Raw genomic sequence first — 14,009 nt, 5'->3', positions numbered from 1 at the left:
GACATATAAGACATGTGAACACATGCTAAGTAAAGAATGCCTAGAGTGTGGTGTAATGCAACTTCATCACTTTATTCAAATCTTCAAAATAGTCTTTATTCTACATTTTTAGTATAAAAAATCCACAAGTTAAGTGCACCACAGTGTAGAGAGACATACAACGCTTAACTTCCATAACAGTCGATGGTACAGTCAAACATCACATGTACAGAACACAAGATTTAGATGAACTGAAATATCAGATAAAATAAAATAAAATCCAATCTTGGAAAACAAATCAAAATATTAAGGATCCCTGAAATATTAATCCTAATGAGATCTCACTGGACTCAAGTCATTTCATAGTGAGGCATTCACATGACCCTACTAACTAATCCATCACAGGAAACTCCTGGCACCCAAGAGGCTGCACCTGACACTCAGAAAATGAAAACCAGGTTTTGATCTGAAACGCCCCTTAATTTGGCTTTAAAGCCAAGCTTTTAATATGCATCTTCTCTGCCTGTCATTTTAAAGAAACTTTCTGAGACAGTTTTCACTGAGAACTGTTGTTTAAGTTCATGTTCTGGCACCACAGCAAGTCTGGGTTCATGGTGATGCAGAGACAGTCTATGAGGTGGGTCCAAAAGGTCCTTCACCTTCTCCTGGATATATACGAAACCCAAATAAATGGGGTCTGTGCTCGGAGCACAGGTGGGCTTTAGAGGATCCTTAGGAAAGACAAGTTAAAAAATGGCAAGTGGGACAGGTGCAAGATGAGAAGGGGGCTGAGTGACTGGCTTTCTGTCCTGCACCACTGATTCAATGGAGACTGAAGGGAGGGTATGGAAGACGACAGGGCAGGCCGGTGGGGCAGATGACGGGAAGGAAAAGGCAGACAGCTAATGCATTTCATTTAACAACTACTATAAATCAAAGACTTAAAAGAGATTAAAGACCAATCAGAATAATTTGGCAACTTTAATTCTTAGGAAGATCAAAGTTCCCTCCAAACCTAATTTGATGTTTTATTACTAAAAGCGAAGACCAGTATGGTACAGTATCACTCCAGAAGAATTAAGGAAGAGCCTCAGGGCTGCTTCACTCACATTCATTTAAAGAATGGATACCTCCCTGTCTCAAAATGCTTTAGGGAGGGACTGCTACCCTTACAAGGTTCCTTATTCAATTTGAAAAGTGCCTCAAAGTTTGGACACCAGAAAGACACCCCAAAAACATGTGTCTAAACTGCAACTTCAGGTTAATATGACTAAAGCAGTTACATTGTGAGAAGTGCTGAAGGTATGTGATGTCTTTCCCGGCACAGGAGTGGCCACGGTTCTTCACCAAATGGTGTAGCCACCATCTGAGCCACCCATGAAGAAGTTTCCCTTGCGCTGAGTTACAAGGACGTTGGCTCCCTGCATGACTGCAAGCTGAGCAGCGTTGGGAGGGCATCCAGGAGGTGGAGGCTAGAAGGAAAGAAAGGACAAGGTACAGTGGGCACAGGGAAGGAACACATGGGAAGCAGATGCCTCTGGAAGGTGGTGATGTGCCAACTGGTAACTTTTTTTTTCTTTTGCAGGGGGTAGGGTGGGATGAACTAGGGTCTCACTGTGTAACCCTGGCTTGCCTGCTTCTTGCTGTGTAGCCCAAGCTGACCCCTGCCTTAGCCCCCACTGTAGGATTACAGGCCACCACACTGAGTAACCAGCATTTTAAGAAGTTAACTCTGTGATAGCTTGAGTTCTAGAGCAAGTCACTGCCTGTGATTCCAGACAGTCAAGAAAGGAACCTGTCACTCACCAGTGTTCTGACCCTAAGATGCAGCCTGCCAACACCAAACAGACCCATCCTTCTCGGGAGAACCGCTCCACCCCACGTTTGCAAAGCAGCCAAAGACAGCCCGTGGGATCTCTAGTGGGCTATGCTTTTGTTCATGAGAAGAGGGAGAGCACTCTATACGTCTAGATATATGCTCTACCAGCAACTTCAGATTTGTAACACAACACTGTAATACTTAAGAGCCAGTGACAACACACACCACCCCACTTTAAAATGTGGCTTTGACAAAATGGCCTTTGCTAGAACCCCATATACTGGAGCTTTGAGCAGGGGCACCTGGCAACTAATATCTACTTACTAGGGACTATACATTCTCTTTTAATCAACTGGTTACCTAGTCCATTTCACCCTCATGGCAGATATTAAGTGTGTATGGACTCAATAGGGAGCATTCACTATGCACACATCAATGAAAAAGGACCTAGCAGTGTTTTGTTTTTTGTTTTATTTTCAAGACAGGGTTTCTCTGTGTAGCGCTGTCCTAGAACTCATTCTGTAGACCAGGATGACCCTGAACTCAGAGATCCACCTGCCTCCTGAGTGCAAATATTAAAGGTGTGCAAAACAAATGAATAATTAATTAAAAAAAAACAAAGGATGTGTCTTATGCCCTCACTGGCCACATTTCTGCCCTCATCCACTTTCTGCCCATGAGGTAGCACTGTTGTGTCAACCCTGATCACTACTATCCAGAGATGGTGACAGAATGAATATTTCAAAAACTTCAAGTATACAAGGGCTGAGCTTCTAGTTAGGCCATACTCACAGGAATGTTGCCGGCAGCAGCGCCAGCTCCAAATCTGGCACCTGCATCATACCCTCCTTCCACCAGCACTGCTGAGCCAGGTGGATAGATGGGACCAACTGGATAGTAAGCCATGGGGATTGTGGAGCCTAAAGGCCCAACAGCCACAGACTGGGCCATAGGCAGATACAGAGAAGCGCCAGGGAATGCAGCTGACATGGTGGGGACCGTGGCAGCCCCTGGATGAACAAAGCTTGGACGATAGAGCTAAAAGAAGCAGAAGAGATGGCAACACGTTATTATGTGACATTCCTATTTGAAATCTCTATTGTGTCTTGTTGAACCATCTCCTGTACCTTTAACTCTGTAGTGGAGGATGACCTTAAACTCCTGATCCCCCTCATCCTCACCCAGTTTACATAGTGCTGGGATCAAATCCAGGGCTTAGTGCATGCTAAGCAAGCACTCCAACAAATCAACTATACATCCCCAGCCTTTTGTTTGGTTTTGAAGACAGTGTTCGGTTATATAGCCCAAGACAGCTCTGAAGGCAGGATCCTCCTGCCTCAGCCTCCCAGGTGCTAGAGATACCAGCCTGTACCACCTGCTGGCTCATGAGTCCATTCTTAGTTCTTCATTCGTGTCGTGTAGATTACAGTCATTGGCGGACGCACAGTGGTCTCCTGGGACATGTGCTGCCATGGCTACTGTTGGGCTCAAGGGAACCAAACTCAGCATGTGTCAAATACCATAATCAGATAACACACCTAATTCCAATGGTAACTACCAACTTATGTTTTAGATTATCCAGAGCACTCTTCTGTTTGTGAAGTCAGAGATCAAGACTGAACAAGGGTGTTCAAGAGCGTTCTCAACTAGTTAAAAGTCTGGTGGACTGCTGTAATACCTCTGAGTATGCAGGTGGAGCATCAGTGTAGGGCGGAGCCTGAGGAAGATGTACAGTCTGAGGATATACAGGATTCCCAGGAGGCTGCACAGGGTAGGTAGGCTGGGTTGGATATTGACCTGGAATACATAAGGGGGGGGGGATGTTGTCTATCAGACTGGGGAGTGGCAGACAGGAGAGGTGGCTCAGTGGTTAAGACAAAGTGCTGCTCTTCCTGAGGACACAGGTTCTGTTCCCAACACCTACATTTAACACTCATAACCTTCTTCCAACTCTAGCTCCTGCCTCTGTGAGCACCTGCACTCTCACATCCACAGGCCCACACGCTGACAGACACAGACTTAAACAAAAACACATCTCTATTGTAAACAAAGCCACCAATTGGGGCAGGCAATCTGGTGGGAGCAGGCGGGAGACTACAGACAGACTGCCACTCGGAGCCAAATTTCTGGGAGCCCAGAAAATCAGGGCTGTCCGCATCCTCACGGTTCTGACTGGGCGGAGAAGCGCAGTTCCCACTGGCATACTGATGGTGGAATCAAGCCTTACTTGGCCATCTTCCCTTCCCAGTGAAGGGCAGGTCTGTGGACCCGTTCCCGAGGATCTGGGCAGCTGCTGGTGTCTTGAGGGACCTCTACTCCGAGCTGTCCCTCTACAGGCTGTGCTGTTGTTACAGATCCAGACTCTGTGGGACCCATAGCTTCTGAGTGTTTTTTACTTTACAGAGATTTCCTACTCAAGGTCGACTTTCCAAAGAGTGAGTGAATGGGAGTTAACCGTGGAGAGGGCGGCGGGTGAGGTGTAAACGCGAGCGTGTCCTGACCGACACTGGCACGGGGACAGAGAAACCCTGGCCCCGCCGAGGAAAGGCGCCAAGGCCAAGACGGGGAGCGAGCACAGGGACCTGGCCGGCCAGGCCCCGGGCCGTGCAGCACAGCCGGCACCTCACTAGTTAAGCCCCGCTAAGGCCTGTTGTTCCGAAGCGCGGCCCCGCCCCTGCCGGCCCTCCATTGGCCTACCCCGATCCCTGCGCTAGCTCCCCATTCGCTCCAGCGGGTGCTCATCACGGAAAAGGCCCCCACACACCTCACACACGCACATACACACACACACACACACACACACACACATAGATACACACACACACACACACACACACACCCGGAGCCCTCGCCTCCAAACTGCGCCACACTTCTGTGGGGCCGAGGCCGGGAGGACGGAGCAGCTGGGGGGGAGCGGGCAGCCACGTCGGGGGCGGCCTCGCTCCCAGGCCTCTGAGGAGAAGAGAGGCGCGGCACAGCCCGCCCCGAGCGCGTCGTCGCCTCCCCCCACTCCAGCCCTCTCGCTCCTGAACCAGCCCGCCTCCTTGACGGTCCCCGCCGCTCCCCGGCCTTGCCTTTGCTGTTCATGGTGGCTGCGGGTCCGCTTCCAGTCGGCGTCGCGGACGGTTATTTTTTTCCCGTCCTCTTCCTGTTCGGAGTCACTTCCGTGTCACGTGACGCCCGTCCACTCTGCGTCAGCCGGCGCCCGAGCGCGCTGCCGCCGGAAGCCCCGCCCACTCGCAGGGCCGTCAGTCGCGGCTGAGAGGGCGCGCGTGGCCCCGCCCTCCTTCGCGGGCCCCGCCCTCCCGCGCTCTGCTCCGCCCCGAGGAAAGACGAACTGGTGACGGTCCTGCCCTTTCCGCGCGGGACACAGGGTCCTCCTACATTGCGAAGTGCCTGGAGGACGATGCCCGAACCTCAGCCTGTCTCGCGTCCCCGCCCTTCCAAGCCCGACACTGGCTCCAGTGGACGGCCGAGCGCCTGCGAGCTGTCGGCGAAGGAAGGGTTGCGCGCGCAGCCCGCACCTGCACCCCTGCCTGTGCACCTTCTGGGGTGACCTGTAATCCTTCCCTACCGACTTTCCGCGTACTTTTCCCTCACTTAACTGTCCTGAAGACTAAAGATGACGTCTTTTCGGACGGTCATTAAGTTTTCCATTTCCTCATTCCAGAATGCTGAGCAATTATGGAGTCAGCGATAAAGGGACCGGGCCCGCGCTCTCTGTAGAAGCTTAGGTTCTCCGTGGTAGTTTAAGGAGGTGGACGGCTGCTAAGGAATAAGACCTTGGAGAGAGGGGCCCTGTGAATGCTAGAGTCCTGGTAAATCTCTGCCGGTAGTTTGTCACCTTTAATCCCAGCGCCCAGGAGGCAGAGGCAGGTGAATCTGAGTTCGAGGCCAGCCTGATCTACAGAGTGAGTTCCAGGACAGCCAAGGCTTGTCTCCACTCCCCCACTCACCCCCAAGCTCCACCCCAGTGCCCCAAAGGAATCCCGATTAATTAAACACTGATAAGACCCACACTCACTTCTACTCGGTAATCCCCTGTTTTTGTCTCCAGTGACTATTACAATTTGGCATCCTGTAAAAGCAGTTTTATCTAGTTTGCACAGCAGTACTGGGCAAGCTTTGCTTATATTAGCATCCCTGATTATCAAATAGTATTGATCCAGGGGAGCTGGAGAGAGGTCTCAGGAGTTAAGAGCACTTACTGCTCTTCCACAGGTCCGTATGTTCGGATCCCACACCTTCTGGACTCTGTGGGGACCTGCACATGTGTGTCATATATTGACAGACACACGTATAATTGACCTAAAGAGACAGGTTACAGCTGCGCATTGGTGGTGCATGCCTTTAGTCCCAACACTCGGGAGGCAAAAGCAGGCGGATCTGAGTTCGAGGCCAGCCTGGTCTACAGCGTGAGTTCCAGGACAAGCTTCAAAGCAATACAGAGAAACCTTGTCTCAAAATACAACAACAAAAACAGAGAGAGAGAGAGAGGTTACAGAGTCAGGTATTGTGTCCTGACTCCCAGATTCAGGGTCAGTATTACTTTCCCTTTTGTTTTCCTATCAACCCACAGTGCCTCACCCTACTGGGATACAATAAAGGCTGGCAGTTTTGGAATTATTTTAGGTATTTTTAAAAATTCCCTTTAAGTATATTATTAATTTGATTTAGATTAAATTAGTATCATAAAGCCAGTGATATTTATATTTCCTTGTATATCTGAAAGCAAAACATCCATACACATCATAAAACAACAAATAAATACAAATTCAGATGTGCTATAGGGAAGTCCTTCCCAGGGCCAGGGACTTACGAAGAAAGGGTTAATTTGATATCCGGGCTCTCCTAGGGAGAGCTGCCCTCTGCTTGATCGACCTCTCTGCTAGGTATCTGGTATTTTGTTTAACATCCTAAAGGTGGGCCCTGGAGATGAGGGAGTCCCTCCAAGTGAGCTGCCACCAGGAACAGGGGTTGCAACTTACCGCTTGCTCCACCAGGTGGCGCTAATGGGCATCTGACTACTTTTTTGGACACAAGGGAGCATCCATGTTCTTTCTACTGTTTTGTTTTGGATTTTTTTTTTTTTTTTTTTTTGAGACTCATCCTGTAGACCAGACTGGCCTTGAACCCAGAGATCTGCCTGCCTTTGCCTCCCAAATGCTGGGATCAAAGGTGTGTGCTACCACTGCCTGGCTTCCATGTTCTTACTCTTAAACCAAGGTGTGTGTACATGTATCAAACATTTGCACACTAACATAGCAAATATTTATTGAATGCCTACTGTGTCAGACCCCATAGGAGGCACTAGAGAAACAACAGTAAAGACATAAGCAGAATCCCTCACACTTATGAAACTTATGGCCTGGTAAAGCCAAGGTAATCACAGTACAAGGATTAGAGCCAGCATGTGGACAGTCTGCTCTGCTAGGGAATCACATAGATGATATCCTGTTCTCATCTGCTTGATCATGGAAGGGCTTTTGGTTTTTTTTCAGGGTGGGGACATGCCTGAGATGTCCATAGCCACTAAATAAGTGAAGAGGGACCCTGGGAAAGGGAGGATGTAACTTATGCTGTGACCTAAAGATAGGAGAGGGTCCTCAGAGGGGAGGCATGAAAATGAGGCAGAAGTAAATACAGCTCGGCAATGGTATAAGACATGAAGCTAAAGAGGAAACAGGAGCCAGGCCAGGCAGGGCCCGGGTCAGAGCCAGTGTGAGGACAATGCTTCTGGCTGTCCTAAAAGCCTGATACCCTCTTCTGGCCTCCGAGTGCACCAGGTGTGCACGTGGTGCATATACATACATGCAGACAACAACACAAACATAATAAAAAGAAATCTTCAAAAAATAATAATAATGAGCCAGGCGGTGGTGGTGCATGCTTTTAGGCCCAGCATTCAAGAGGCAGAGGCAGGTGGATCTCTGTGAGTTTGAGACCAGCCTGGTCTACAAGAGCTAGTTCCAGGACAGGCTCCAAAGCCACAGAGAAACCCTGTCTCAAAAAATCAAAAATAAAATAATGAAAAAAGAACACATGAAATTGAAAGGGAATTGTTGGGGTGGATAAGGAGGAATTAGAGGGAAAGGAATTAGGGAGTGGATTTTATAGAAGCACATTATACGTGTGTGTGTAAATCCTCATGCAATTTAAAAATATCAGTGACTGGGTATAGTGGGCACATCTTTAATCACTACACTCAAAGGCAGACTGGATGAAAAGAGAAAATCAGCATGTACTCCCTCCCTCCTCCTGTCATCTATATCTGTCATCTATCTTCTTGTGTTTTCTGACATGTTTCCAGGCACTCCAGGACAGGAGACCCTCTGTCTAGGCTGTTCCAGGTGTGGCACTTTCTGGGTATTTTTTTAAAACCAGAATGAATGAGGCAGAAGGATATCTGTGAGTTTGAAGCTAGCCTGGTCCACAAAAAAAGCTCCAGGACAAATAGGGCTACATAGTGTGATCTCATGGGGTGGGGCAATAATAATATTGAGATGAAGAAGGGGAAGAAGCCAAAGATGATTAATAATGAAATCTTTTTTTAATTTTTAAGATATATTTACTATGCATACAGTGTTCTGCCTGCATGCCAGAAGAAGGTACCAGATATCATTACAGATGGTTGTGAGCCATCATGTGGTTGCTGGGAATTAAACTCAGGACCTCTGAAAGAACAGCCAATGCTCTTAACCTCTGAGCCATCTCTAGCCCCTAATAAACTCTTCATGTACATTAGAGTAGACAGATCCTGGAAGGGAAATCACAGCATAATTCAGTAAATGCTGCTCTAGAGATGAGTAAGCTTTAGCATTAGGGGGCTGAAAATGGTGGCTTGTCCTTAAAAGGTCAATGTGCTGGAAGTTTGGTCCCCAGTGTCATCCAAAGCCAGGGGACTATTAGTGCATAGCAGGGCAAGAGTCAGTTGTTATAAATTGAGGCCACATGCTTGTCCCCTTCTAAATGTAGCCAGTGGACCCTTAACCAGAAGAAAGTCACCATGTTGTTTGTAACCTCACAACCAGAATCATGAGCCAAACAAACTACGTTTTAAATTATCCAGTTGGGCAGTGGTGGTACAAGCCTTTAATTGCAGCATTCAGAGGCAGACGCAGGTGGATCTCTGAGTTTGAGGCCAGCCTGGTGTACAAAATTAACACGACAAACAAAAACAACAAAGGAAAATCCAGTCTGGGGTGATTTCTTCCAGCAATAGCAAGCAGACTGCACAGTGACTCTCCTGCTGGTCTTTCTACTCTCAATTACTCTGATCTGAGGTCTTTCTTTTAAGTGTACCTTTACTGAACACTTAACAGCGTGTTGTGTTCATCCTTGTATGATGGAGGATAAAAGTCCCCTATTTCTCAGACTGTAGAGCAAAGGCCAGCGCTCTGGGAAGCATCCCTCAGGCTCTTTGAAGGATTCCTTTCAAAAGCTCTGGCTAGCCATTGTGTAACTAAGGGAACAGGTATTACAAAATATGGCGGGAAATGGAGCCTTCTCTCCTAGTCTCAGCAAGACATTTTAGGAAAGGCTTAGGCCCTGCTATATATTACAAATTTAAAGTGCCAACCTCACTGCCACTGGGCAGCCTAGTGGGTCCTGCCTGGAATAGGCCTCTGCTCTGTTGGTTTTAGTCAGGATTTTCTGTCTGAATTCTCAGTTCTCTTGCATTAGAATTATTGAAGATTTATTTAAAATGCAAGTTAAATTGAGTGGTCTAGATGTATATTGAGATTTGCTGCTTTGGGGGTTGAGATTTGACTTTATTCTTTGATGGGTGGGATGTGTGTGTCTTCTGTGTGTTGTGTGTGTGTGTATGTACTGTGTATGTGTGTGTGGTGTGGTGTGTGTGTGTGTGTAAGGGGTTGTTCCAGAGTTACCTACAGCACCCAAAAGGATAGAACTTGCTTCTGGCTCTGCTTCTGCCCAGGAGACTAACAAGGGTTGAGACTTTTGGAATATGCCTCCCCTAGACAATTTTACACACACAGTCACTAGTCACACAAACCCCCGTGTCACAAAACCCTCATGAATAAATAAAAGTTAAAAATAAAGGTTTTTAAGGACGGGACCTGGCTTGGCATGTTGGAGCACACTTTTGACTTCATCAGAGGCAGGCAGATCTCTGTGAGTTCAAGGGCAGTTTGGTTTACAGAGTGAGTTCCATGATAGCCAGGGTTGTCACACAGAGAAAAAAAGAACAGAGCCTGAAGGGATGACCTAGTAGGTAAGAGCACTTGTTTTCCCAAAGGATCTGAGTTCTGTTCCCAGCACTCACATCTGGCAGCTGCCTATGACTCCAACTCTAGGGGATGTGATGCCCTCTTCTGGCTTCCTCAGACAACTACATACATAAACACCCACACAGATACCTGCATATGCACATAAATACAATAAAAATGTTTGTTGTAATTTGTTTCGTTTGCAATAAGATCTTACTATGTATCTGGCCTGAATTCAGTATATGGACTGGGCCAGGCACAAATTTGTAAAGATCCACCTGCTTCTGTTTCTGAGTGCTGGAATTAAAGCCATGACAAAAGAAATCTTAAAGACAAATCTGTGTTCGAGGCCAGTCTGGTCTACAGAAGGAGTTCCAGGACAGCTAGGGGAAGAATCCACATAATCTGTGGAACCCCAGCAGGAGCTCCAGGCTGAGAGCAGCTACCCAGTGAGTAGCCTAGAAAGAGACAAGAGTCAACAGAGGACATTCAGGGCAGAAGTGAGGAAAATCTTACCTCCCACTTCAGTTCTCCCAATATATTAGAGAGGAGACCTTCAAGATGGAGGGAGTGCTATGTTCCCAGCACCCCAGGGAGGGACTGAGGCAAGATATGAAGGCCAGACTGAGCTACACAGTAAGATCCTTTCTCCAAAAACAAACCAAAACCCCTAAAGCAAACAAATAAACAGCCAAATAAATAAACAAGGAAATGCTGCTCAGCCCTGGATTTCATATACACTTCCCCATTCCCATTCCTTGGGGGTTTACAAAACCCCCAAGGTTAAATTTTACATTTTACAGACAGGAACACTATGACTAGAAGATTCTGATTTCCAGGCTGAAGAATATCAAATATTTAGAGGACTAGTTTGTTTGTTTTGAGACAGGGTTTCTCTGTGCAGTCTTGGCTGTCCTGGAACTCCCTCTGTAGACCAGGCTGGCCTAAAGTCATAGAGTGACCTGCTTTTGCCTCCCAAGTGCTGGGATTATAGGCATTGGCCACTTTTGCCCAGCCAGAGGACTTGTTTCTCATTCACAAGGTTAATCCCAACAAAACAAAACCCTTTTCTAAGACAGGCAGTGGTAGTGCATTTTAGTTCCAACACTTGGGAGGCAGATGCCGTTGGATCTCTGAGTTCAAGACCAGCCTGGTCTACAAGAGCTAGTTCCAGGACAAGCTCCAAACTCCAAAGCTGCACAGGGAAACCCTGTTGGGAAGAAAAAAAAAAACTTTTCTGTTTAGCTTTCCATACTAGCAAGTGACCATAGCCAGATTAGAACCCAGACCTGTGAGCCTATCACAGTTACAGTATCTTAATTGTCCTGTGACAATGGAGGCTAGCAGTCAAGACAGATCACTTGAATGAGAAAGACACAAACACATACAAGAAAGACATACAAGATAACACAGCTGTTATCCCAACAGCTGGACATCTGAGGCAGGAAGAGATTAAGAAGCCAGGCTCCTGGCTAGAATGATGACTCAGTAGTAAGAGTGCTGGCAGTTCTGGAGAACCTGGGTTCAATTCCCAGCAACCACCCAGTGACTCACAACCAACCTTGATGCCAGGCACATATGTTGTGCAAGTACATACATGTCAGTGGAGGCCAGAAGAAGACACTGAATCTCCTGGGACTGGAGTTACAGGTGTTATGAGCTGCCGTGTTGGTGCTAGGAATTGGACCTGGGTCCTCAAGAAGAGAAACAACTGCTCTTAACCACTGAGCTATCTCTAGCCCAGTAAAATAAATCTAGAGGAACAGCCTGGAGGGTGAACAAAAGAAAACCCATGAAATAATTAAAATCTGCTGGCACACCTTTAATCCCAGCACTAAGGAGGCAGAGGCAGGCAGATTTCTTTGAATTTGAGTCCAGCCTGGTCTATAAAGCAAGTTCCAAGACAGCCTCCAAAGCTACAGCCAGGGTACACAAAGAAACCCTGTCTCAAAAACCAATAAGTAAACAAACAAACAAGTAAAATCCAATTTGTGGAAAACACAGTATCATGAAATGCTTCTACTGTAGGAATAGCAGCTTTATGTTTTGTGTTTTGTTTTGTTTTGCTTTTCTATTCTGAGAACTTGGGAAGACAGGATTCCACGCATACAAGGTAAGGAAGGAAATGGTCCCAGTCTGTGACTGGTCCTCCTGCTTTTAATTAACTCCATTTTCTCTTCATCTCAGTCTTTTCATACTGAATATTACATCTTCCTCAGGAATATCCTGTGAGGATTAGACAAAAGGAATAGTAATATTGATGAACCTTGTTCTGTTTGTTAACGTCTTTTTTATTTAAAATTAGGAATACTTGTGTGGGTGCACATAAGTGTAGGTATCCATGTTGGCTAGGAGTGTTGGATCCCCCTGCAGTTGAAGTTACAGGTGATTGTGAGCATCCCACATGTATACTGGGAACCAACTCAGGTCCTCTACAAGAGCAATGAATGATCTTAATAGCTAAGACATGGATTCAATCCCTTGTTTTTCTTTTTCTTTCTTTTGTTTTTCAAGACAGGGTTTCTCTGTGTAACAGCACTAGCTGTCCAAGAACTCACTCAGTAGACAAGGCTGGCCTCAGATTCACAGAGCTCTGCCTGCCTCTGCCTTCCAAGTGCTGGGATTAAAGGCATGCACCACCATGTCTAGCTCATTTTTCTTGTAATAAGTATGTTTTGTTTGTTTGTTTTGAGACAAAGTCCTACTGTGTAGCCTTGGCTGGCCTGGAACTTGCTTTGTAGACCAGGTTGGCCTTGAATTCACAGAGAACCACCTGCTACTGGGATTAACGGCCACCACACACCACACCCCATGTTGGACGCCATTATGTTAGGAGCAGGTTTTTCTGACAGCCTGGTCCTACAGCCGAACCAGTCCCAAATAACACACTGAGACTCTGTATTAGATATAAAGCTGTTGGCCAGTTACTTGTTTCTTATCGGCTAGCTCTCTCTTAAATATTGACCCATTTCTATTAATCTAAGTATTTCCACGTGGTCTCATCTTACTGGAGAGAGGGGCTGGCGTTCTGCTCTCTCTGTCTTCCGTCTTGGAACCTCCCTACTACTACTTCTCTCCTACTAGTCGCCTAGTCCCGCCTATCTTGCTTTCCTATTGGCCAACAGTGCTTTATTCATTAACCAATAAGAGAAATATGTTTACAGAATGACATTTCCCATCATTCCTTTTCCTCTTTCCTTCCTTCCTTCCTTCCTTCCTTTCTTTCTTTCTTTAAAACAGAGCCTCTCACTCTGTAGCCCTGGATAGCTTATGTAGACCAGGCTGGTCTTGCTCACTAACAGATACATTTTCAGCAGCAGAATGTAAATAGTGTCAATTGTTAGCAACACCTCTACAAAGTCTTGTTGAAACAGTTTCTTTTGTTGCATGAATGGTGAATACCTGTGATTCCCATATCATGAAGTTGAAGCAAGATGATGTCACAAATTTGAGGTCAGCCTGGTCTATAAAGAATGTTTCAGGATAACCTGAGCTATGCAGTAAGACCATGTTACCTTCCTTGCCCTCCCCGAAAGGAGCACTGTGGCTATTCCCCTAGCACCATGCCTGTAGGAACGAGTCAGCAATGTATGCTGCTGGATTCTGCCAATTTACTTTCTGTTCAGCTTCTTCCTCCATCTTCATATCTTCTTCATGTCAGGGATAATATTTTTCTTCTAACATTATTATTTTTTTTTAGTGGAAATGTAGAGACTTAGAGAGAGGAAGGACAAAAGCCCACATTTCAACCAGCAACCTCATTTTCTTCCAACATTTGAAGGGAAGTTCTTATGAATAATGGATGATTGCCTGATGAATATTCACACAGCCCATTATGCCTGTGAGGTCTGGTAAATAATTTATGAGCCAAAATGTTCTTCACCTTGCTACTGTACAAAAACTTAAAAAAAAAAACACACACACACACACACAGCATATTCACCCTTTGAACTGCAGGGAGATCTGTCAGAGCTTGTGAC

General features: G+C 46.4%; 1 protein-coding gene across 1 annotated transcript; it reads right to left on the bottom strand.

Annotated features, from left to right (window-relative positions):
* Positions 1–46: 46 nt before the first annotated feature.
* Positions 47–5,038, bottom strand: Dazap2 (DAZ associated protein 2). Its single transcript, XM_051189923.1, has 4 exons — positions 4,873–5,038; positions 3,477–3,595; positions 2,591–2,836; positions 47–1,451 (listed from the first exon to the last, which is right to left on the bottom strand). Exons 1-4 carry the CDS (start codon positions 4,883–4,885, stop codon positions 1,323–1,325), a joined length of 507 nt encoding a protein of 168 aa, XP_051045880.1. The 5' UTR covers positions 4,886–5,038; the 3' UTR covers positions 47–1,322.
* Between the last annotated feature and the right edge of the window lie 8,971 nt (positions 5,039–14,009).

Source organism: Phodopus roborovskii, unplaced genomic scaffold (assembly GCF_943737965.1).
Source record: "Phodopus roborovskii unplaced genomic scaffold, PHOROB, whole genome shotgun sequence".
Lineage (NCBI taxonomy): Eukaryota > Metazoa > Chordata > Mammalia > Rodentia > Cricetidae > Phodopus > Phodopus roborovskii.
This window is presented reverse-complemented; position numbering and strand designations above follow the sequence as displayed.